General features: G+C 48.1%; 2 protein-coding genes across 2 annotated transcripts; both read left to right on the forward strand.

The window, feature by feature from the left end:
- Positions 1 to 13522: 13522 nt before the first annotated feature.
- Positions 13523 to 13897, forward strand: LOC127349112 (cysteine proteinase inhibitor 8-like). Its single transcript, XM_051374894.2, has one exon. It carries the CDS (start codon positions 13523 to 13525, stop codon positions 13895 to 13897), a length of 375 nt encoding a protein of 124 aa, XP_051230854.1.
- Positions 13898 to 16409: 2512 nt separating this feature from the next.
- On the forward strand, positions 16410 to 16763 carry LOC127347893 (cysteine proteinase inhibitor 5-like). The gene has a single exon (XM_051374035.1). The coding sequence runs from the start codon at positions 16410 to 16412 to the stop codon at positions 16761 to 16763; it is 354 nt and encodes a 117-aa protein (XP_051229995.1).
- Positions 16764 to 23129: the final 6366 nt, after the last annotated feature.

Raw genomic sequence — 23129 nt, forward strand, 5'->3', positions numbered from 1 at the left:
CCCCTGTTCTTTCCTTATACTGAATCGGCGAACTTTGAAAACCCAATCTCCTTTCGGTTGGATGATTTTGCCGATGACGCTAGCACCCAGCATCTGTATTCTATCATGATCCGTCCTTGCTTCCTTCCTGTTGGTATGAGTACCTCGAACCGGATCATCAAGCCTGGTTATGAGTGTTACCAACCGGTAGTGGTAGCACGACAGCTTGGCCTCGGGCAGGTGCCTCCACACTTCTACTTACACCACCTGACAGCAAGTAGAGCTGAACTTCCTGACATTCTTACTGGCCAAAGATGTTATACCTTCTTCGATGCTTTGGCCATTCCAATTCCCCACGACCTCCGTTTCTCCTCCACCACCGATGGCTTCGAGACTTGGTGGTCCATGTGGAAGACCCATGTCTTCAGAAGGGCTCTAGGACCGCTGCTGAGACAACTTGATGCCGAGTATGACATTCCTGCAGACCAGGTACCATCATTTAAACATTTCTTGTAACAGCATTATGGTGATTGTCTGTGACCTGACTCCATCTCCTGGCAGCAACAAGATGGCCCGGCTCCCACGCAAGCCGATGGTTCCCCCTTTGTATTCCTCCCTCCGGCACCAGTGGTCCTCTTCTGCCAGAGCTCGCCACCCCTGAAGAAAGTCATAATGCAGAGTCAGCCGATTTCACCGAAATCGGCTCCCAAGAATAAAGCATCTTCAGGGCTAGTTGCCCCCCGAGCCTCGACTCAGGCGAGGACGGCAGTAAGGAAGGTAGCTACCAGGAAGACCCTGAAGCGTAGAGCTCCCGCCCAAGAAAGCTTGCATGTAAGTTGGTTCATGCCCCGTCCACATTTATCCGCTTTCCCAGTCTTTTACAACGCGCTCGTATTCTTTTCTACAGACTTCCATGGAAGAAACCTCGAGCGGGGCCGTAGAATCCAGCCAGGGGGACTCGAGCTCGGGCAATTCTGAGAGGTCCACCACCCAGAGCCAGACGGCTTCACCAGCGCCGGCCTCTAAGAAAAGGTCGATCCCCGAGCCTCCTGCTCCCCAAGCCCCGACCAGATCGGGGTCACGCACTAAGCGTCGATGCGTCAAAAGGGCTCGTAAAGACCCACGGACCTCTCCATCAAGCCAGGAGGTCTCAAATGTAACTCTCTCCCCGGTCACACTTCGTGCTAACCCATCATCGTTTGGATCGGCTAACCACCTCCTCCTGCAGACCAAAGAAACTTCTAGCGGAGACGTCGAGGAGGTACCGATGCCGTCCACCACCCTGGACCTAGCCACCTCGACGATCGCGGCCGACCAAGTGGCTGACCTAGCCAAGCCCACAGAAAAGCCGATCATCACTACATCGGCTATTCCTCCTACCTTGGGAGAGGTATACCCCTTCTCCTTGGCTCTATCACCTTCTTCATTGTATGCTAAACTCGCTTTGTTTGCCTTAACAGGGTTGTGATCTCTCGAGCTTGCTGACGTTCGATCCAGAATCCATCGAACCAACTTCTTCCAAGGCAAGTGGAGAGCCGAGTTTTAGCACGGTCCATGGCCCACTCCAGCGTCTCAAAGACTTGCTCTCTTCCTCAACTGAGACCCTGATTGATCATTCCGAGGAAGTCAAAGGCATCCTCGAAGGTATCCAGCCCCATCTCCCTATGACACTGCAAGTGAAGCTCTGGCCTGCTGTTACTCTGTCGATCTTCAAGTCAAGGGTGCAATCGGCTCGACAAAGGATTACTCTTCGCCGCACCCAGCTTCCACTGAGAGCCGATATTGCGGAAAAGTGTCAACGGCTCAACGAGAAGAAGGCTGCTCTGGACGCCAAGATGGACACTTCTGCCAATCGCGCCGAACTCGAGGCCCTGCGCAAGGAGCTGGAGAGCCTTGAAGAGAGGGTCAGGGTGACCAAGCAGCTCATCCAAGACAAGGAAGCTCTTATTGCCCGTTCTCAAGATGAAGCAAAAGGCCTCACAGCCGATCTGAAGACCGATCTGGCTGAAATTCGTACCCTGAGCAGCCAGCTGGTGACGGGTAAAGACGAGGACGACGAGGCTGAGATCGCTGAGGTAGATCGCATCCGTGTTGACGCCCTTCACGCCCTCGATGTGTTTCTTCAGTAGGGCCCCCAGAGACAAATGTTTCGTTGAACTTGAGAAGTACCAATATTTTGAACTTGAGAAGTACCGATGAATCTGCTTCGGCTGTACTTGCTACATTTTTTTTTTACTGGCCGATTTTCCATCGGCTCCTAATATTTCATTGCCTATGCGTCTGTCTGCCTGATCATGTGCCCCCCGAGCCGAATCTGTCAGGTCACTGCAGATATCGGTTCTGCGGTTATCGGTAGGATTATTCCTGAACATCGGCTCCGCAGTCAGGATTAATACTGATTTCCCTGAACTTGCCAGCCGATGTAACCCCCATACTCCAGTCTTCCGTCACCCGCTAGATCGACGCTGAATGCAGGCGAAGCGTATGGCAAAGATGTCTGGGGCAGAGTTTGCTGAATTAGCCCCTATCTTGGTTGTATGGCTCAAAAGAGGCTTACATCTCGTCGTGTCAGCCGATGTCTCATCACCGGCTTTCCTTCGTTTGGGGCGCCATACTCTCCTTTTATGGTCGACCCTCGTGCGCGACTGGAGTGCCGTCCGTCATCTCAGATGTAGATGGCGATGTGGTTGATGAAGAAGCCTGTCCCACCGGGCGTGCCAGAATGTGTTGCGGTCAAAACCCACCGGCGGGCAGCGACGGGCAACACAGTAGAGCCGGGAACAACTTAGGGCTGCGGCTGGCCCTGGTCCCTCCGAGCGACGGCCCGCAAAGCCTCTGGTACACACGTCCGATGCTGATGCAAGGGCGTGCCACCTGACCTATACAGTCGGGAAGGTGATGGAGATGCCTCGCTTAGTTTCCTGCATGGCATACACGTAAACATTAAATACGAGCCTCGATCGGCTCTCAGGTTATCCTGTGAATCGGCTCAAGGAGCCGATCCACCCATGATTCGTACGAGGTGCACGAATATATGGTGGTCCTGCTTGATCAAGATAAAGCTAATGCGATCTACGACGATTTAGGGTTTTCACCGCATAATCGGATCATCCTACTCACGATTGGGCCTCGCGGCCACGCACGGTGATCGTAAGCCGATCCTAGACAAGGCCTAAAAACCAACACGAGGTTGATCCCCGGAACATCCTGTCTAGGACTAGCAAACGACACCCTACGTGCCGCTGGATCCTCCAACCCTTTGTAAGGCCTAACTATTGCAGATATTAAACTAATCCTTGAAGAACAAGGAGCAACCGTAACGGATCGGATCTACTAAATAATGATCAAGCGGGGTGCCGCCCCCACACCTAAGATAGGTGTGAGGGCGGCTAGATATGCAAGGGTTGCACTACGATAGCATATTATACGAAGAACAATGCTAACCCTAACATATCTAAGATAACTACGTTGCTCGCCATCAAAAAGGCTTCAGTACGAGCAACGCATGAACAACATAAAGCTTGTGCTGCCTAGATCGCAAGATGCGATCTAGGCAGCATGATGCTTACCGGTAGAAACCCTCGAGACGAAGGAGTTGGCGATGCGCCGAGATTGATTTTGTGGTTGAACGTTGGTTGTTGTTTATTCCATAAACCCTAGATACATATTTATAGTCCAGGGGACTTTCTAATTTAGGCGTGCACCTAACCGTGCACGGGTAAAACTCTATCTAAGATGCGATCTACTATATTACAGATATATGGGCAATCTAGCCCAACTTTGCATATAAGGCCGATCCACGTATTTCTTCCGTATATAATCTTTAAGCTCATCTTGATCGCGGCCCACCTCTGACTTGGTCAAATTCTGGTGATAACAGTTGCTTCAATGCCTTTACTTTGAATTATTGCTTTATGAGTTAACTCTTATGCAAGACTTATTGATGCTTGTCTTGAAGTGCTATTCATGAAAAGTCTTTGCTATATGATTCACTTGTTTACTCATGTCATATACATTGTTTTGATCGCTGCATTCACTACATATGCTTTACAAATAGTATGATCAAGGTTATGATGGCATGTCACTCCAGAAATTATCTTTGTTATCGTTTTACCTGCTCGGGACGAGCAGAACTAAGCTTGGGGATGCTGATACGTCTCCGACGTATCGATAATTTCTTATGTTCCATGCCACATTATTGATGTTATCTACATGTTTTATGCACACTTTATGTCATATTCGTGCATTTTCTGGAACTAACCTATTAACAAGATGCCGAAGTGCCGATTCTTTGTTTTCTGCTGTTTTTGGTTTCAGAAATCCTAGTAACGAAATATTCTCGGAATTGGACGAAATCAACGCCCAGGGTCCTATTTTGCCACGAAGCTTCCAGAAGACCGAAGAGGAGACGAAGTGGGGCCACGAGGTGGCGACACCCTAGGGCGGCGCGCCCCCCCCCCCTTGGCCGCGCGGCCCTGTGGTGTGGGCCCCTCGTGCCGCCTCCTGACCTGCCCTTCCGCCTACTTAAAGCCTCCGTCGCGAAACCCCCAGTACCGAGAGCCACGATACGGAAAACCTTCCCGGAGACGCCGCCGCCGCCAATCCCATCTCGGGGGATTCGGGAGATTGCCTCGGCACCCTGCCGGAGAGGGGAATCATCTCCCGGAGGACTCTACGCCGCCATGGTCGCCTCCGGAGTGATGTGTGAGTAGTCTACCCCTGGACTATGGGTCCATAGCAGTAGCTAGATGGTTGTCTTCTCCCCATTGTGCTTAATTGTCGGATCTTGTAAGCTGCCTAACATGATCAAGATCATCTATCTGTAATTCTATATGTTGCGTTTGTTGGGATCCGATGAATAGAGAATACTTGTTATGTTGATTATCAAAGTTATGTCTATGTGTTGTTTATGATCTTGCATGCTCTCCGTTACTCGTAGATGCTCTGGCCAAGTAGATGCTTGTAACTCCAAGAGGGAGTATTTATGCTCGATAGTGGGTTCATGTCTCCGTGAATCTGGGGAAGTGACAGAAATCTCTAAGATTATGGATGTGCTGTTGCCACTAGGGATAAAACATTAGTGCTATGTTCAAGGATATAGTCACTGATTACATTACGCGCAATACTTAATGCAATTGTCTGTTGTTAGCAACTTAATCTTTGGAGGGTTCGGATGATAACCTGAAGGTGGACTTTTTAGGCATAGATGCATGCTGGATAGCGGTCTATGTACTTTGTCGTAATGCCCAATTAAATCTCACAACACTCATCATAATATCTATGTGCATGGTCATGCCCTTTTTATTTGTCAATTGCCCAACTGTAATTTGTTCACCCAACATGCTGTTTATCTTATGGGAGAGACACCTCTAGTGAACTGTGGACCCCGGTCCAATTCTCTATACTGAAATACAATCTCTTGCAATCTTGTTCTACTGTTTTTCTGCAAACAATCATCATCCACACTATACATCTAATCCTTTGTTACAGCAAGCCGGTGAGATTGACAACCTCACTGTTTCGTTGGGGCAAAGTACTTTGGCTGTGTTGTGCAGGTTCCACGTTGGCGCCGGAATCCCTGGTGTTGCGCCGCACTACATCTCGCCGCCATCAACCTTCAACGTGCTTCTTGGCTCCTACTGGTTCGATAAACCTTGGTTTCATACTGAGGGAAAACTTGCCGCTGTACGCATCACACCTTCCTCTTGGGGTTCCCAACGGACGCGTGCTGTACGCGTATCAACCCACTCCGGGGCCAAAATGATACATCAGTTTGATTGTTTCACAGGATTTCACTCGGAGGATTGCTCCTCATTAGACGCTACGTACGCGGAGCCGTCGCCAGAGCCATCGCCGGAGCCAATGCCGGAGTCGCCATCGGAGCCTCCCTCTGATTGTTCAGCGCTCGATCCGGAACCCTCCGCGTTGTCCCCCTCAGCACCTTCCTCTTCGTCTTCCGCGTCCGAGAAGCCCTTGGGGAGATCGTACTTGTTGTACCAGAATGAGTGGTTAACTCATCCAACGAAGAGTCGATCGAACCCTTGGGTCTCCGCGAGGATGGAGCGCATGTTTGTACCCTTGGGAGTATCGCCCGCAACGTCCGCGAACCTCATGGTGGGGAAGTGCGCTTTGCAGGTGGCTAAGACGAGGGAGGCGACTCTGCGAGCAGACGATTCCTGCCAATCTTTGATGAGCTCCGGCACCTGCCTCATAAGCTTTGACATGGTGTCAATCACCGTGGTCTTGGCCCTCTTCAGGGACAGTGACTTCGCGATTCCGCGACAGGTCTCGACCAGCTCGTCGATTGAACTCCGCGCTTCATCATATGCTTCCGTTCTCTTGAGGGTTGAATCCTTGGTCCATTCAAAGCCAAGACTCGCTACGAAAATGACGATCAGTTCTTCCGCGGACATAGCAAAAGATAAGGGAGTCGGAATTAAAACAGGAAAGATTCTTACGGAAGATCATTTTGTCGATAGCCTCCGCCTCTTGACTCTTATTTTTAGCCGCTAAGGTTGATACCCTTTGCTGGCTCTTCTTAAGTTTGTCCGCAAGTTCCGCCATGTCGCGTGCGTGCTTCTCCGAGAGCTCCTTCTTCGCCAAAGTCTCCTTCTCGGAGGATTCTTTTATGAAGTTCTTGAGGGATTCATTCTCCACCTTGAGCACTTGAACTTTGGCGGACAGGTCGTTGATGGCGGGGCGCTTGGCAGTTTCTTCTGTAGGCGGAAAGTCACAAAAGTTATGCATCATGATTGTTCATGGAAAGATTCGAATCCAACCCGGAGTTCTTACCATTAAGGCGGGTCTCCAAGTGCTTTATAGCTTTTTGGCTATTTTCAGCATTCTGGCGCAGCCCTTCTATCTCTGTCATTTGCTCCAGCACATGGACGCGCAGGTCTTCGTGCAGCTTCCGCGTGTTCTGAGAAGCAGGCAGGAGTTAGCCGGAAATTCAAAATTCTGGGGGCTGCCGAGGAGTTCAAAGTCTTGGATTGAGAAAATTTTAAATTTCCGCTAAGGTGCACATCTAAAAAAGCATCGGCTAACACATGTTACTCGGAAAAAATGTCACACCCAATGCTTGGGGGCTAGTGTTACCTGGCGCACGTTCTTGTGCTTAGCAAAGAAGACCTTGAGTTCACTCTCGAGGTCGGAGAGCTCCTGTATTTCCGTGTTCGCAGGCCCCCACACTTTGTCCATCATAGCGGAGACTTCCGCATGACGCTGTGAGAGGTGGACCTTTTGCAAAGTAGGAAAGAGGTGAGGATGAGTTTGGGGCGTGCCGGTGGCACGACTTAGCTGTAACTTTTGCTCAAATTGCTCAGCTGAAGGTTCAGCCGAGGTGGCAGTTGGTTGCTCAGGCGGAGGTGCAGACGAGGATGCGCCCTTGCCGAATTCGCCGTGGACGGTCTCGGCAGTTGGGTCTTCGGGGAGGTCATCAAGGTTGATGACGTCCTTAGGATTCGGCTTGGCGGTAGAGGAGGCCTTTGGCGGAACCTCGACTTCCGGTGTGACTGGTATGGAAGCCGGAGATGGCTTTGTTCTCTTCTTGGGGACCTTGGGGGGCTAGCTTCCGGAGCTTCTGTTGCGCAAAAGAAAAAACATAATAGTTAAGCGCATGCTGATTCATGGTGACAGAGGATTTTTAAAGGCGGAAACCAAGCACTTACCCGGATGGTTTGAAAAAATGATGCATGTTAGGTTGGGCTCGGTTGCTGGTATCAATAAGCTTGAGGCGCTTCTTCTCCGCCTCCGCCTTACGGGTAGCCGCGGTGCTAAGCACTTCGCGGGCACGTTTGGCTGTGGGGCTGGAGGGAGCAGCCCTCTTTCTCTTGGAGGGGCGCGGAGCCTCCGGAGCTTCCGCGTCCGATGTAACCTCCAGGTCGGTGTTGCCCGCGTGAGGAACCCAGAGGAGAGTTCCGAGTTCGCCCTCCTCGAGAGCTTCGAGCTGCGTTACCAAGCCAACACTTAGAGGAAATTCAGAATATAAAGGAATCAACGGTTGCGTCAAGGCGACGTACCGCAGTCCCGGAGCCGTTGGTGTGGATGTCCTTGTTACACACGTGAATCCGAAGATCACGCGGAATCTTGATGAGGAGTCGGTTCCGCTTGTCGATGGCGTCAGCAGAAAGGTTGTCTTTAGAGGCGCGCATAGGATCGCCGCGCCCCGTGTATTGGAACATCAGGCGGTCCCGGTGTTGAAGTGGTTGGATCCGCTTGGTGAACCAGGACATTGTGAGGTCCTTCCCCGACAGACCTTCCTCCGTCAACTTGCAGATCCGCCTAACTGCGCGAGTCAGCAGAGGCGACTCGGAAAGGTGAGGACACTGTGTCCAGGCCGGAGTCTCGCTGGCGGGGCTGTTCTTGAAGGGCGGCAGCATCCTTTCGCTCGTCGGCTCGGAAACGTCCTTCAGGTAGAAGAAGCCTCCGGACCAGTATCGCGCGGATTCGTGGCGATCGGTGGGAGGATAGACGCGGCCGGGGCGGAGCATGAATGTGATTGACCCACAAGTGGCCAACTCGGAGGTCTGAGGAACCTTCTCCTTTTTAACGGAGAAGTAGTACTGAAAGAGAGAAAGTTCTGGGGGTACCCGGAGATGGCCTTCACATAGAGTGACGTGATTGCTGATGGCCAGGACGCTGTTGGGGATATGTTGTGGGGCTGGAGCCCATAAGCCTTCAAGATTTCTGAGAAGAAATCACTTGGCGGAAATGAGAAGCCGCGCTCCACAAGAGCCTTAGTCACCACCATCTCTCCGGCTTCAGGAGCTGGAGCCAGAGAACCCGGAAGCGCCCGCCAGGACCCGGGTCTTAGGAAGCCCTCCGCCTCGAGGTTGTTGAGTTCTGTTTCGGTGGTGGTGCATGGCCACCATTTCCCCTTGGCTTCGATGTCTCGCTGGTGAGCCTTAGATTTTTTGGTGGCTGCCTCTTCCGCCTTCTTCTCTGCTAGTTCTGCTCCGGTGGATTTCTCCGGGTGGGCAGTTGTTCCCTCGACGTTCTTGCCGAAATCCTTGGAAGGATCCAGCTGAACTGGGACAAAGGGAGGAGGGGCGGAGGAGAGAGGCGTTGCCATGATCGGCTCGGAGGTTGGAGGCGGAGTCGTAGAAGACATCTGAAGAGGAACATGGCAGAAGAATTAACTTAGTCAGATCCAATGTTGAAATCCTACCTCATCCCTACCAACTACGGTGCGAAGACGAAGCTTGAGATCTTACCGGAATGGCTCCCGCGGTGGTCGGAGTCGCCGGCGACGAGGTTTAGTTGCGGTGGCTCGCTGAAGTTAAGAACACGAAGAACACGGCGCGGCGGCGAAACGACTCCGGCGAGATTCCGGCGAACTCCGGTACGGCGGAGGAGGAGCTCGGAGGCGGCGCTGCGCTGAGAAGTGAAAGGGGGAGAATGAGGTGATTAGGGTTTGAACGGCGGATATTTATAGGCCGAATGAGGAGATTCGTGCTCCGCATCCTGTGGTCGGAACGCAAGCGTCGCACCGTTGGATGCGCGACATGTGTCAAAACCCTAAGCGGTAAAAATGGCTAAGGATAAATTACCGCTCAAATCGCGCGAAAATGGCGCCAGGATTGGCGGAACCGTTTGAACCTTTTAAGGTTCCGGGTTGCAGCGTGAAGATAAGCAGACTCTTGTCCGCAAGCAGGGGAGTAACCCGGAGACAAGCCGTATGGTGTCGATGGATGAAGTCCCGCAGGATGGGGGGATTTTCCGACCAAGAGTTGGGAAAGAAGAAAATGTGAAGGTGGAGTTCTTCAAGTTACTCCGCGTTACCGAAATTGCCGGAAATCATGAAGCGTTAGCAAGGCGGAAACAGGAGGTGAAACCCGGAGAACTCTCGAGGCTACTGTTGTGGGTATACTTCATGGGTGTACCATCGACAGTGCCTAGATCCGGCAAGCCCGGGTGGCCCATAGATGGTGGTGTGGCATGTGGCCCATCGGGCGGCCCAGTTGTTGTTGATCCTGAAGGATGAAGTCCAGCCCAGGATAGGGAAGCCGGATCCCAACCGACCTTCGGAGGAAGCCGAATCCGTGGAGGCCCATAAGGAACCCAGATCCAATACGACGTAGATAGGAAGGCGGATCCTTGACGTGCACGGCAAGACATTGTACCGTAGTTAGGCAACCTGTAATCCGGCTAGGACTCTCCATGTAAACCCTAGATATGTGCGCCTTTATAAGCCAGATCCCGGGAGCCCTAGAGGCACAACCACAACTCATTGTAACAACGCGAAAGCGCCCAGATAATTCCAGATAAGCAGCAGTAGGCCCTGTCATCGTGCAGGTGTTCCGAAGCTGGGTAAATCGCGTACCACTGTCCCGTGTGCACTCCGCCCTATGGCCCCTACTTCTTCTCCCCCTCGTGAGGATCCCTCCTCCGAAGCACCGTCGAATAGGCAACGACACTTAGTAATAACCGAGTTGGAGTTCTAGGGACGTGCTCTTATTATCTCTATGAAAATAACGATTTTTCTGCTATGACTGTAGCATGTACCTTGAAAATGTCAAATAAGAATATCTCATCCTACAAACAGCTCAATGGTTTAGAGCCAAATGAAACCACCATTCACTACGGGAAAAATTGTCGTTGACGTGCAGGCAATCATTGCCGTGAGCCTCTGCACGGCAAAGAAATCTTTGCCGTGCGCAGCAAACACCACGCACGGCAAAGATTTAGAGCAGCGCACGGCAGTGAAAAACAGCACGGCGTACTCAGTAGAGGCGCACGGCAAAAAACATACGTACGGCAAAGTCTGAGCAGAAGGCACGGCAAAGAAACACATCACGGCAAAGACCCTGCAGGCCGCACGGCAACGAAATGCTGCACGGCAAAGGGTCTGGACATTGCCGTGGCGCTCCCTTTGCCGTGCGGCCAGCCAATATGCACGGCAAAGGCTCCTTTGCCGTCCGAATCTTTCTTTGCCGTGCGCCACCATATAGCTCTGTTTGTGTGTCTGGTTATATATGCAAGCGCATGCAGAAGTATACATGAAGGACTTGATCTACACCCACAGTAGAGGAGAAGTTCCAAATGGACAACATCGTCTCTCCACGGCAATCTACGTACCTGACCAAGCATGTCATCTGGCCAGATGATGGATAGTGTATTAGTGTTACGAAGTATACATGGAGTGGCATGATTGGCCAAGGAGCTCCACGGGTATGAGATGCGTTTGCAGACGATTCGAACATATCGGTTTGAGACGGAGCATGGCATTTATAAATAGGAAAAAGCTACGCAGACTTCTCATATATATGCCTCCATTAATCTCATGTGCAACTGCTCCGTTCAGAGATTGTGGGGGAGAGGAAGCAAGTGCGCCGTTGCTGAGAGTTTAGGGAAGACAAAGTGTCAACGGTAGTGGTGATGTGCCTCGACTCGTAAATGGAGCTGTATGTGGACCGTTTGGTGTTATTTACAGGATGAGGAAACTGAACACATTAACAGAATACAGACGGTACTCTCACGAAACATAAATACTAGAACAGAGATGGATTGGCAAAATAAAACTGAGAAATCGCACTGAACCAAACTAACGTGATTTTTCGTTTGCTGAGGTGGCAGAGTTGAAGAGATGTGGGAGCCTAGAATTGCTCAAAGATGATTGATGAGGTGGACATCTTGCACGTTGAGAGAATTTAACTTAGTAGATCGTTCCTATTTAATTATTATAGATCCCATCAGCCATGAGGACACACAATGGCCTCCTTGTCACTATTTCCGTTCTCATTTGCACCATTGCTACGACCAGCACATCATATATCATAGGAAATGGTTGAGAACAGATCCCAAACGTCAATGACCCGATGGTCTAGGAGATGGAAGGTGGGCGGTGGCTGAGCATGCCAGGCAAGCGAGCGATGGGCTTCAGTTCAAGAGAGTGGTGAGCGGCATGTTTCAGGTTGTGTCCGGCAAGAACTTTAAGCTTCGCATTGACCACGCAGTGATTGGTGACGGCAAAGATTGCATGTACAAAGAGCCATGGACTCAGACACGCACGCTGGATTATTTTGTTCCAACCAACTGAGATGTAGCGTGTCAGTAGGATTTTTGTTTATGTTGCTTAGTAATAATCGAGCTGGAGTACTAGGAGTGCTCTTGTTATCTGAATGCACGTCTATTACAATCTACCGTCGACATTTTCAGGCGAGAATGTACCGAGCTATGAATATTAATGAACTTCTGTGTGTTTATAATAGAGGATGTCACATAAACTATTTTTCTGCTAATTCTTAGTCTTTTGGAAGTTCCTTAATCTCAGTCGAAGGTGAATATTGTGGATAACAAGGGGACTTTAGTTGCCGAGATTGTATTCTAATGATATTTGCATGAAATATTACATTCCTTCCATTCTTGTATACAGTGTTACTACTCTCTTGGTCCAAATATTGCTTATATTTTTTTGTCAAAATCAAATTTTATAAAACCTAAGCAACTACATGGAAAAATATCAATATCTATAATATCAAATCTATACTATGAAAATATATTTCAACATAATTCTAATGATATTGATTTCATCTTGTAAATATTAATAAATTTTGTCACATAATTGGTTAATTTGTATAAAATTTGACTTTGACCAGATAGTATGCAACATATTTCGGGATGGATGGAGTATCTCATTTTCTAGATACAAAGAAAACAAATCTACTAATAAATAGCATAATTAATTATGTGGAAAACTTCTTGTGTTCCGCACTAATTAGACATGTTGCATGTGGTGTCTATGTCTCTATAGTTATGTGCAACCTTCAAAATAATGAGCACTATTAAACGGGAGAGGAATCTAATTAATTCATTTAAAAAAAAATCTTTAAAAAGTTTGACTTTGATGAAAAATTATATGCATCCTATTTTTAGCAGGAGTGACTAGTGAGTATTATTGGTGTATCACGGAGTAGTATCGTGGTATCTTTATATTTATTGATTTGTAAAACATTAATGCAAAATTGCGTATAATATCTATTTAACATTTATTTATCTAGTTCTATGTGATATGATATGGTATCTAGTATCTTGACACTGGTATTAGGGTATTGCACATTTCGAGAAAAACTTTGATCATTAATTTGATCAACAAAATATAAGATATATGTCATAAAAATATTTTGTATGGTATATATCTTACATTTTGTTGACCAAATTGATAGTACTCCGTAGAAGTTTCAAGTATGGAGGTAGTACCTATGATTATCACTATGATCTTTCTCATCGTTATTTATGATGGCACATCAGCTTTTTGCATTCATGGAATAGATGATACTATAATATCTCATTGTGGTTTGTCTAAATTATATGTAATCTAAATTCATTGCTGCCTGCTATTGTTGCTCCAAATTAATGTCAAGAATCAAGATTCGTGTATACTGAATCAATGTGGTGGATATGTCTCCAAATTAATCCTTACACACTAGGGTGCCTATATAAAGGTCCTGGTACGCTTGTCATAGGCACCACATTCTCCATAGCATACTACAAACTTGCCAAGCCCCCTTGCAATTCCGCTAACCCCTATCAGTCCCCATCCGTCATGAGGCAACACAATATCCTCCTTCTCACCATTGCCATTGACATTGTCATTTGTGTCACTGCTACACCCACCACTGCAAGGGAAGCAGTATCTGATGTAGCATCCTGTGGCTGGGAACAAATTCCAGACATCAATACCCAGGAGATCCAAGAGATTGCCAGGTGGGCTGTAGCTGAGCACGCAAGGCAAGCGAGCGATGGGCTCCAGTTCAAGCGGGTTGTGAGCGGCATGCAACAACTTGTGTCCGGCGTGAACTATAAGCTCTGCATTGATGCAGTGAACGGTGAAGCCAAAGAGGGCACGTACAGAGCGGAAGTATATGACCAGCCATGGACCCAGACACGAACGCTGGATTATTTTGTTCCAACCAACTGATATGTAGCGTGTCAGTAGGATTTTTTTTAGGTTGCTCAATAATAACCGAGTTGGAGCACTACGGGTGCTCTTGTTATGTCTATTAAAATTTTCAGGCGCGGTTTTATCGATCTATGAAAATTATGTATACTTTTACTTGGCGGAGGGAGTAAGTATTTAGAACAGAGGATGTCACATAAATTGTTGTTGTGCTAATTTCTTTTGAGAATTCCTTAATCTTGGTCGAAGCAGAAAATTGCTGATCAATTAAGGTGTGGCGAGGTGACATAGAACGTTGTACGGCTTGGAATGGTAATAAGGGCAACTCCAATGCTGGAAGCATCGCAAATAATTGAAATGCAATTCCCTGATTTTTTTTGAGATAACAACTAATGGAACTCATTGGGGAAACCGATTACAAACGACTCCAAAAATAAATGGACCGGATCCAGAAACAGCGCATCTTCCAACACCATCGTATCACCACTGCCGCCGTCGCCACACTAGGATTTGAACACTGAAGGAGTGCCCACCCCAGAGGGTGAGAGCTAATAATATTTTTCAGACCATCGGGCAGGCAGGAGATGGTGAGAGCAAGCAGTACCTCCAAACGAAGATCCCCGAGCAGTAGACCCAAACCACCAGCAGAACGCTCCACCATTTGGTAGGTTTAGGTGTCGATACATCAGGCCGCCTCCTCCCCTCGCCACCAAGGCCGACCGGAAGAAGCTGCAAGACGTGGTAGCCGCACAACACCAGAAGAACTCAAACGACCCTAAAAAGGAAGACGGTGCATCCCCTTCCTCTCCCTCGCCACCATGGTCGGCCGAGGGGAAGACAACATCATCAACACTCCTCCGACTCCTGGATAGACTACACAAACTCCACGGCAAGGTCGTAAGTCGATCGCACCCGGGGAAACCACCCTCCCCAGATCCGCAGATCTGAGAGGATACCCTGCCAGCAGCTCGCCGGCGCCGCCACAAGTGGCCTCACCGAGATGGGGATCGAGCTCCAGCACCCGTATTCCGACGCGACGCCACCTCCACCATCCCGACGAAGTCCCCCGAAACCCTATATGAAATCAAGCCAAGCCGCTACCCGACGCAGCTGAAGAGGATCCCCCGCCGCCGCCATGCCACCGGGGCTTCGCCCGACGGCGCCACCGGCGGCGGCCGGAGGAGGAGGGTGTTGGTGGGGCTAGGTTTGGAGGGAGGCGGGAGCACCTGTTAGTTTCATTTACACTATGAATCTAATTACGAGAAAATTTGTTGGAAGGCAGGTGCACACATTACAAACTGCATTTGCTAACAGGATTCACAAGGACGGGCAGCCCTTAAACAAAATGAAAGGCGCGACCATCCCCTTCCCCTTTTTTTGCATTTCATTCTCTCTATTTGGCCCACCTCATGATTTTGCCCCCTTTGTTCCTTTGTGTTCGCATGGATAAAATCGAGTGTCCAACGGGATAAACCATTTTACCGCATGTCAATTTTTCTAATTATGTGGTCCCAAATTCGGCTCAAATTCAGGTTGGGTTTATGTCCACACAAACAAAATATGGACATGTTGTGTGTCCTCCTGCTTCCATCCTTTGTCTTCCTCTAGTCCTATTTTAAATGGCCTTCCATTGAGGTCTCTGTTCGTATCCATTTTATCCATGTCCCCATCCCTATTTTCCCTAAGCCATCGTCAGCAAACCCTAGCCAGCCACCACACCTATTTGTCGGCGAGATGCCGAAGAACTGGTTCAGGAAGCACAACCACAAGGTGGGCTCCTCTTTGACCAGCAGGTGTCGCGGTGTTGCCCTTGCTGCTGCATTTTGTCTCTCCCCTTAGCGGCAGTGCGGAATCATGTCAACGTTTCCATGGGGGTGATGTGCTGGAATCGAAACTTGGGCACACCACTGCCATGGCACGACGCCACCTTCCCACTAAGTGCCATCTGAGCCAACTGAGGGTTCCACTGTCACCTATCCCTGCCTACGGCGTGCCACACCATAGGGAGATCGGGTGTCTTCGTGCGTTTCTCCCACCGGGCCTTCGCAACAACCTTGTGTAGGACATGAGGTCGCCGATCTGGGACTGGTAGTTTCAGGCAGAGCATGAAAACATTCAGTCGGACCGTATGCGGAAAATCGTTTCTTTGTTCCGAAATTGTCATCCCGTGATTTTCGCATAAAATCTGATTATTTTTTCTAAAGGACATCATTTTAGTGCCATTTTTCTTGCCAATTATCATTATGGGTGAAGATAGGCAGCATCTTTTTTTATTAACATGTAAATTGATGCTATTATTAGGTGGATATGCATCCAATTCAATTCATGCCTTGTCGCGTGTTGGTCAAAATAAATGTCCTGATTTCAATTGATACCGATGTGGATACGCATCCAAATTAATTCCTACGCACCCATATCTGTATAAATGTTCTCGTTTCACTTCTCGCTGCCACCCGCTTCGTCGTAGCAAACCACTCATCTCCCTCAAACTTGTAAAGCTAGCGTCCCAGCAATTCTGCAAATCCCATCAGCCATGGGGACACACAATAGCCTCCTTGTCACTATTGCCGTTGTCATTTGCGCCATTGCTACGACCAGCACAGCATATATCAAAGGCAATGGTTGGGAACAGATCCCAAACGTCAATGACCCGATGGTCCAGGAGATTGGAAGGTGGGCGGTGGCTGAGCACGCCAGGCAAGCGAGCGATGGGCTTCAGTTCAAGAGGGTGGTGAGCGGCATGTTTCAAGTTGTGTCCGGCAAGAACTTTAAGCTCCGCATTGACGCAGTGAACGGTGACAGCAAAGATGGCGCGTACAGAGCGCAAGTATATGACCAGCCATGGACTCAGACACGCACGCTAGAATATTTTGTTCCAACCAACTGAGATGTAGCGTGTCAGTGGGATTTTGGTTTATGTTGCTTAGTAATAACCGAGTTGGAGTACTAGGAGTGCTCTTGTTATCTGAATGAACGTCTATTACAATCTATCTTCGACATTTTCAGGTGAGATTGTACCGAGCTATGAATATTAATGAACTTTTGCTGTGTTTAGAATAGAGGATGTCACATAAACTATTTTTCTGCTAATTCTTAGTCTTTTGGAAGATCCTTAATCTCAGTCGAAGCTGAATATTGTTGATAGCAAGGGGGCTTTAGTTGCCGAGATTGTCTTCCAATGATTTTTGCATGAAATATTATATTCCCTCTATTCTTTTATACAGTGTTACTACTCTCTTGGTCCCAAAATATTGCTTATGTCTTTTTTGTCCAATCGAATTTCATAAAATCTACCCAGCTACATGAAAAAAATATCAATATCTATAATATCAAATGTATACTATGAAAATATATTTCAACATAATTCTAATGATATTGATTTCTTGTAAAGATTAATATATATTTGTTATATAATTGGTCAAATTGTATAAAATTTGACTTTGACCAGATATTATGCAACATATTTCGGGATGGAGGGAGTATCTCATTTTCAAGAAACAAAGAAAACAAATCTACTAATAAATAGCATAATTAATTATGTGGAAAACTTCTCATGTTTCGCACTAATTAGATATGTTGCATGTGGTGTCTATGTCTCTATAGTTATGTGCAACCTTCAAAACAATGAGCACTATTATACCGGAGAGAAATCTAATTAATTATTTTCAAAAAAATAATCTTTAAAAAGTTTGACTTTGATCAAAAATTATATGCATCCTATTTTTGGCAGGAGTGACTAGTGAGTACTATTGGGGTATCACGTACTAGTATCATAGTATACTTATATATTGATTTGTAGAATCTTAATGTAAAATTGTGTATAATATCTATTTAACATTTATTTTTCTAGCTCTCCGTGATATGATATGTTATCTAGTATCTTGACACTGGTATTAGGGTATTGCACATTGTGATAAAAAAAACTTTGATCATTAATTTGATCGACAAAATAGAAGATATATGTCATAAAAATTATATCATTGGATTTTCATTTAAACGAAGTTTTGAATTTTATATTTGTATGGTATATATCTTACTGATAGTCAAAGTTTCAAGTATGGAGGTAGTACCTATGATTATCCCGAGGATCTTTCTCATCGTTATTTATGATGGCATATCAGCTTTTTGCATGCATGCAGTGGATGATACTATATTATCTCATTGTGGTTTGTCCAAATTATATGTAATCTAAATTCATTGCTGCCTGCTATTGTTGGTCCAAATTAATGTCAAGAATCAAGATTCGTGTATACTGAATCAATGTGGTGGATATGTCTCCAAATTAAGCCCTACACTCTGGGGTTCCTATATAAAGGTTCTGGTACGCTTATCATAGGCACCACATTCGCCATAGCATACTACAAACTTGCCAAGCCCCCTTGCAATTCCGCTAACCCCAATCGGTCCCCATCCGTCATGAGGCAACACAATATCCTCCTTCTCACCATTGCCATTGTCATTTGCATCACTGCTACACCCACCACTGCGAGGGAAGCAATATCTGATATAGCAACCGGTGGATGGAAACAAATTCCAAACATCAATACCCAGGAGATCCAAGAGATTGCCAGGTGGGGCTGTGGCTGAGCACGCAAGGCAAGCGAGCGATGGGCTCCAGTTCAAGTGGGTTGTGAGCGGCATGCAACAAGTTGTGTCCAGCATGAACTTTAAGCTTCGCATTGACGCAGTGAACGGTGACGGCAAAGAGGGCATGTACAGAGCGGAAGTATACGACCAGCCATGGACCCAGACACGCACGCTGGATTATTTTGTTCCAACCAACTGAGATGTAGAGTGTCAGTAGAATTTTTTTAGGTTGCTTAATAATAACTTAGTTGAAGTACTAGGGGTGCGCTCAATAATAACCGCGGAACCGCTCAGATCCGACGCAAAATGCAGCGTGTCGCCCACGACAGGGACGTGAACCAGCGGCGTCCATTGGAGACGTGCATTTGCCGGTCTGCTGGAGCCGCAAAAAATAGTATCAAGCAGATCCCGCCGGTAAGGATGGCAATTTTACCCACAGGTACGGGTACCCGTGGGTACCGTACCCGCATGGGCAGGGTATGGGTACAATTTTATGCCCATGAGTAGTACCCATACCCTGCCCGTTAACTCATGGGCAGGGCACGGATATAGCCTCGTACCCACCGGTATACCCATACCCTGCCCGTTTATTGTTAAATTCATACGTGACACGTCTACTTTTGTTGACTTATGAGTTAGAATATGAGAATGTGATTTTTATATTATGTTAATGGTTATGTACTCAACTATCTGTTATTGAGTTGAGATAATTAATTTTTTAATCGAATTTGTTATCGATAAATGTAAAATTCTGGTTGACTTATGTATAATTTAACCTACCCACCGGGTACCCAATGGGTACGGATACCTGGCGGGTATGGATATGGGTAAAGTTTTATACCCATGGGTACGGGTATGGGTAGAAGTTTGCACCCATTGACTATACGGGTATGTGTATGGTATTTCCCTACCCTGCCCATACCCTGTCCATTGCCATGATATCGGCGACGGGGCGGGGGGGGGGGGGGGCTTTGGAAGCGGCGGACAAGTGGTAGTCGGCACGGTCGAGCGGCGGCGTACAGCCAGGACCAAGAGGCGGCGACGGCGGGGCCAAACCCTAAGGAAGCGGCGGCACTGGTTCGTGAGAGCCAAAGGAGGCGACGTACGTACTGGATTTGTTGGGCTTAGCCAATTTCGTCACGAGTGATGTGCAACGAAGCGCGACGATCTTCTTAGGGGTCCCATTCATAGCCCGAACTCATAGGTGCGTTGATGTGATTTAGGCTGAAATCATGGACTTCATGATCTTCCTGGGCGTCCATTTTATTTTCCATATGTGGATGCATGTGGTGTGTTAATGAGATTTATGTAGGCTGAAATCATGGCGTCTCATTTCATTTTCCAAATATGTGGATGTGGTGTGTTAATGTGATTTATGGAGGCTGAAATCATGGAGTTTGGATGCCCGTCATTTTGGAAACTTTCTAAATCTTGTGGTGCAGCAGTTTTTGTAAGTTGTTTGGTGGGAGGGCACAATGATCTTATTAAAAATATGGGAAACGCTCTCAATCCCCCAGGGGATCGCGCCGAGCGATCGTCTGCCTCGCTGGCACGTGCTTGGAGATAGCGGACGTGGGGTCCACCACAGCCTTATCCTCTAGATGTGTTTTCCTCCTCCATCCAATTTCCCACTCTTCTCGTTCTTTCTAGCCCACGCCACCGCAAGCACTCCACACCCACGTCGCCACTTCCACGCCATCGCAAGCACATGTTCGCCGGTCGCTCTACTTCCACGTCGCCGGCCGGACACAGGCTGACCTCCGCCGCCCTAACACAGCCTTATCCTCCCAGCTCGTGGAGTTGACCTCGCCGTCAAGGCTGCTTTGAAGCGCAACTCCTGGAGGCGGTCGCTGCCATGGAAAATGCTGAAGAGGTCGGCGGCGGGAGGTGGGTGTTGCGGCAGCGGTTGATGGGGTTGCTGCCGGCGGCGGACTGATTTGCTACAAGGGGCGTCGGCTCTTGCTACCAAGGTCGGGCGTCCTTGCTACGATGGCCAGTCGGCTTGCTAAAAGGACGGCCGGCCCTGCTACCTTGGCATGCCGGCATTGCTGCCAGCGGTTGCCGCCGTTGCTAACGGTGTTGCTGCTAGCGGTCGCCGCCATTGCTAAGGGGCGGCCGGCTCTTCTACCTCGGCACGATGGCGTTGCTGCCAACCGCGACGGCCGTTGCTACAAGGGGTGGCCGACCCTGTTACCCCGACACGATGGCGTTGCTGTCGCCGTTGCTGCCAAGGCACATCGGGGATGCTCCAATGGCACATCGACGCTGCTACATGGACTATCGGCCCTCCGCTTGTGGTGCTACAACTAGCGTCGGCGGTTGCTACAATCGCCGCCCGCGACTGCTACAAGCAGCGGCGGTGGCTGCTGCTACAAGTGGCTAGATGAATTGCTACAAGGGCCTCGGTGACTGCTTCTACCAGCGGCGGTGGCGCTGACTTCTACAAACAAGCGGCGGTGTGCTACAAGCCGGCCGGCGATGCTGCAAGGAGGCCGCCGTCGATGCTACGTTCGGCCGGCGGGGTTGCTACGAACGGCCGACGGTGCTGCTACCGGTGAGGTATCTCACCGGAGCAGGCCGACGAGATCCGGTGATTACGGGTGGTAGCCTGGTAGAGAGCTGTGGGCATGTTCCTCCGGCATGCCCTTTGTGTTCTTTCTTTTCGTGGGTGGGGGAGATTTTTACGGGATGAAGCATGAGGAGAAAAGTTATGGACACGTGTCAAAAGGTGGAGGTGGGGGATCAGAATTCTAATCCCCCGGGGGACGCTCAGCGGTTCCCTAAAAATATGCTTGCCGGAATCTAGGACCGGAGGAAAAAGAGGAACTTTGTTCTATTTAAGTAGTATATAGATAGAAGTAGACAGATAGAAAACTTTCTAAAATCTTGTGGTGCAGCAGTTTTTATAAGTGATTTGGTGGGAGGCAAAATGATCATATTAAAAATATGCTTGACGAAAGCTACGACTAGAGAAAAAAGAGGAACTTCGTTCTTTTTAAGTATATATAGAGATCGATTTGTAAAATCTTAATGCAAAATTGCGTCTAATATCTAATTTAACATTTATTTTTCTGGTTTTACGTGATATGATATGGTATCTAGTATCTCGAGAGTGGTATTAGGGTATTGCACATTCTTTTTATTATGTGTTTTATCTTCTATAAAAATTTGGCACGCCTTTTGTGTGCCCTCGAAAAAAAAGCCTCAACCTGTCGGGATTGCGTTCTAGTTTTTGCAGCTTGTCAAAAACTCAATCAGTCAGGATTGTGATCCTGGAGGCGCATGCCTTCCCTTGTCAGAGCATCTCCAGCCGTCTCCCTGACGAGCCCCCATGATGTTTTTTTTTCATCCGTATGGACGAAAACGGCACAGCCGCGCCCCCGGAACCTCGTTTTCCCCCGGATTTGGGTTTCGTCCGTCCGGCGAGCCCAGGCCATCCCCGGCCTCCCGGGGAGCGCTCGGGGACTCAAGACGAAACGAAAGCGCGGGAACCGTCAAAAAAAATTCATGCGCGGATGGTGGCCCCGACTTATCGGCGACAGAGGCCAATCGTCTTCCTCGTGCTTCAAAAGCCCGTCGCCGGTCAGACTTCACCGGACGCATTGCTTCCACGCGGCGTCGCCTCGGATTCACGCGCGGCTCCCTCTATTTATCGCGGTGAAGGAGATATGCCCAAGAGGCAATAATAAAAGTGGTTATTATATATCTTTATGTTTATGATAAATGTTTATATACCATGCTATAATTGTATTAACCGAAACATTGATACATGTGTGATATGTAAACAACAAAGAGTCCCTAGTATGCCTCTTAACTAGCTTGTTGATTAATGGATGATTAGTTTCATAATCATGAACATTGGATGTTATTAATAACAAGGTTATATCATTATATGAATGATGTAATGGACACACCCAATTAAGCGTAGCATAAGATCACGTCATTAAGTTATTTGCTATAAGCTTTCGATACATAGTTACCTAGTCCTTATGACCATGAGATCATGTAAATCACTTATACCGGAAAGGTACTTTGATTACATCAAACGCCACTGCGTGAATGGGTGGTTATAAAGGTGGGATTAAGTATCCGGAAAGTATGAGTTGAGGCATATGGATCAACAGTGGGATTTGTCCATCCCGATGACGGATAGATATACTCTTGGCCCTCTCGGTGGAATGTCGTCTAATGTCTTGCAAGCATATGAATAAGTTCATAAGAGACCACATACCACGGTACGAGTAAAGAGTACTTGTCAGGAGACGAGGTTGAACAAGGTATAGAATGATACCGATGATCAAACCTCGGACAAGTAAAATATCGCGTGACAAAGGGAATTGGTATCGTATGTGAATGGTTCATTCGATCACTGAAGTCATCGTTGAATATGAGGGAGCCATTATGGATCTCCAGACCCCGCTATTGGTTATTGGTCGGAGAGAGTACTCAACCATGTCCGCATAGTTCACGAACCGTAGGGTGACACACTTAAGGTTTGATGTTATAATAGTAGAACTTGAATATAGAATGGAGTTCGAAGTTTTGTTCGGAGTCTCGGATGGGATCCCGGACATCACGAGGAGTTCCGGAATGGTCCGGAGAATAAGATTCATATATAGGAAGTCATTTTATAAGTTTGAAAATGATCCGGTGCATTTATGGAAGG

The sequence above is a fragment of the Lolium perenne genome, chromosome 4 (genome assembly GCF_019359855.2).
Source record: "Lolium perenne isolate Kyuss_39 chromosome 4, Kyuss_2.0, whole genome shotgun sequence".
Classification (NCBI taxonomy): domain Eukaryota; kingdom Viridiplantae; phylum Streptophyta; class Magnoliopsida; order Poales; family Poaceae; genus Lolium; species Lolium perenne.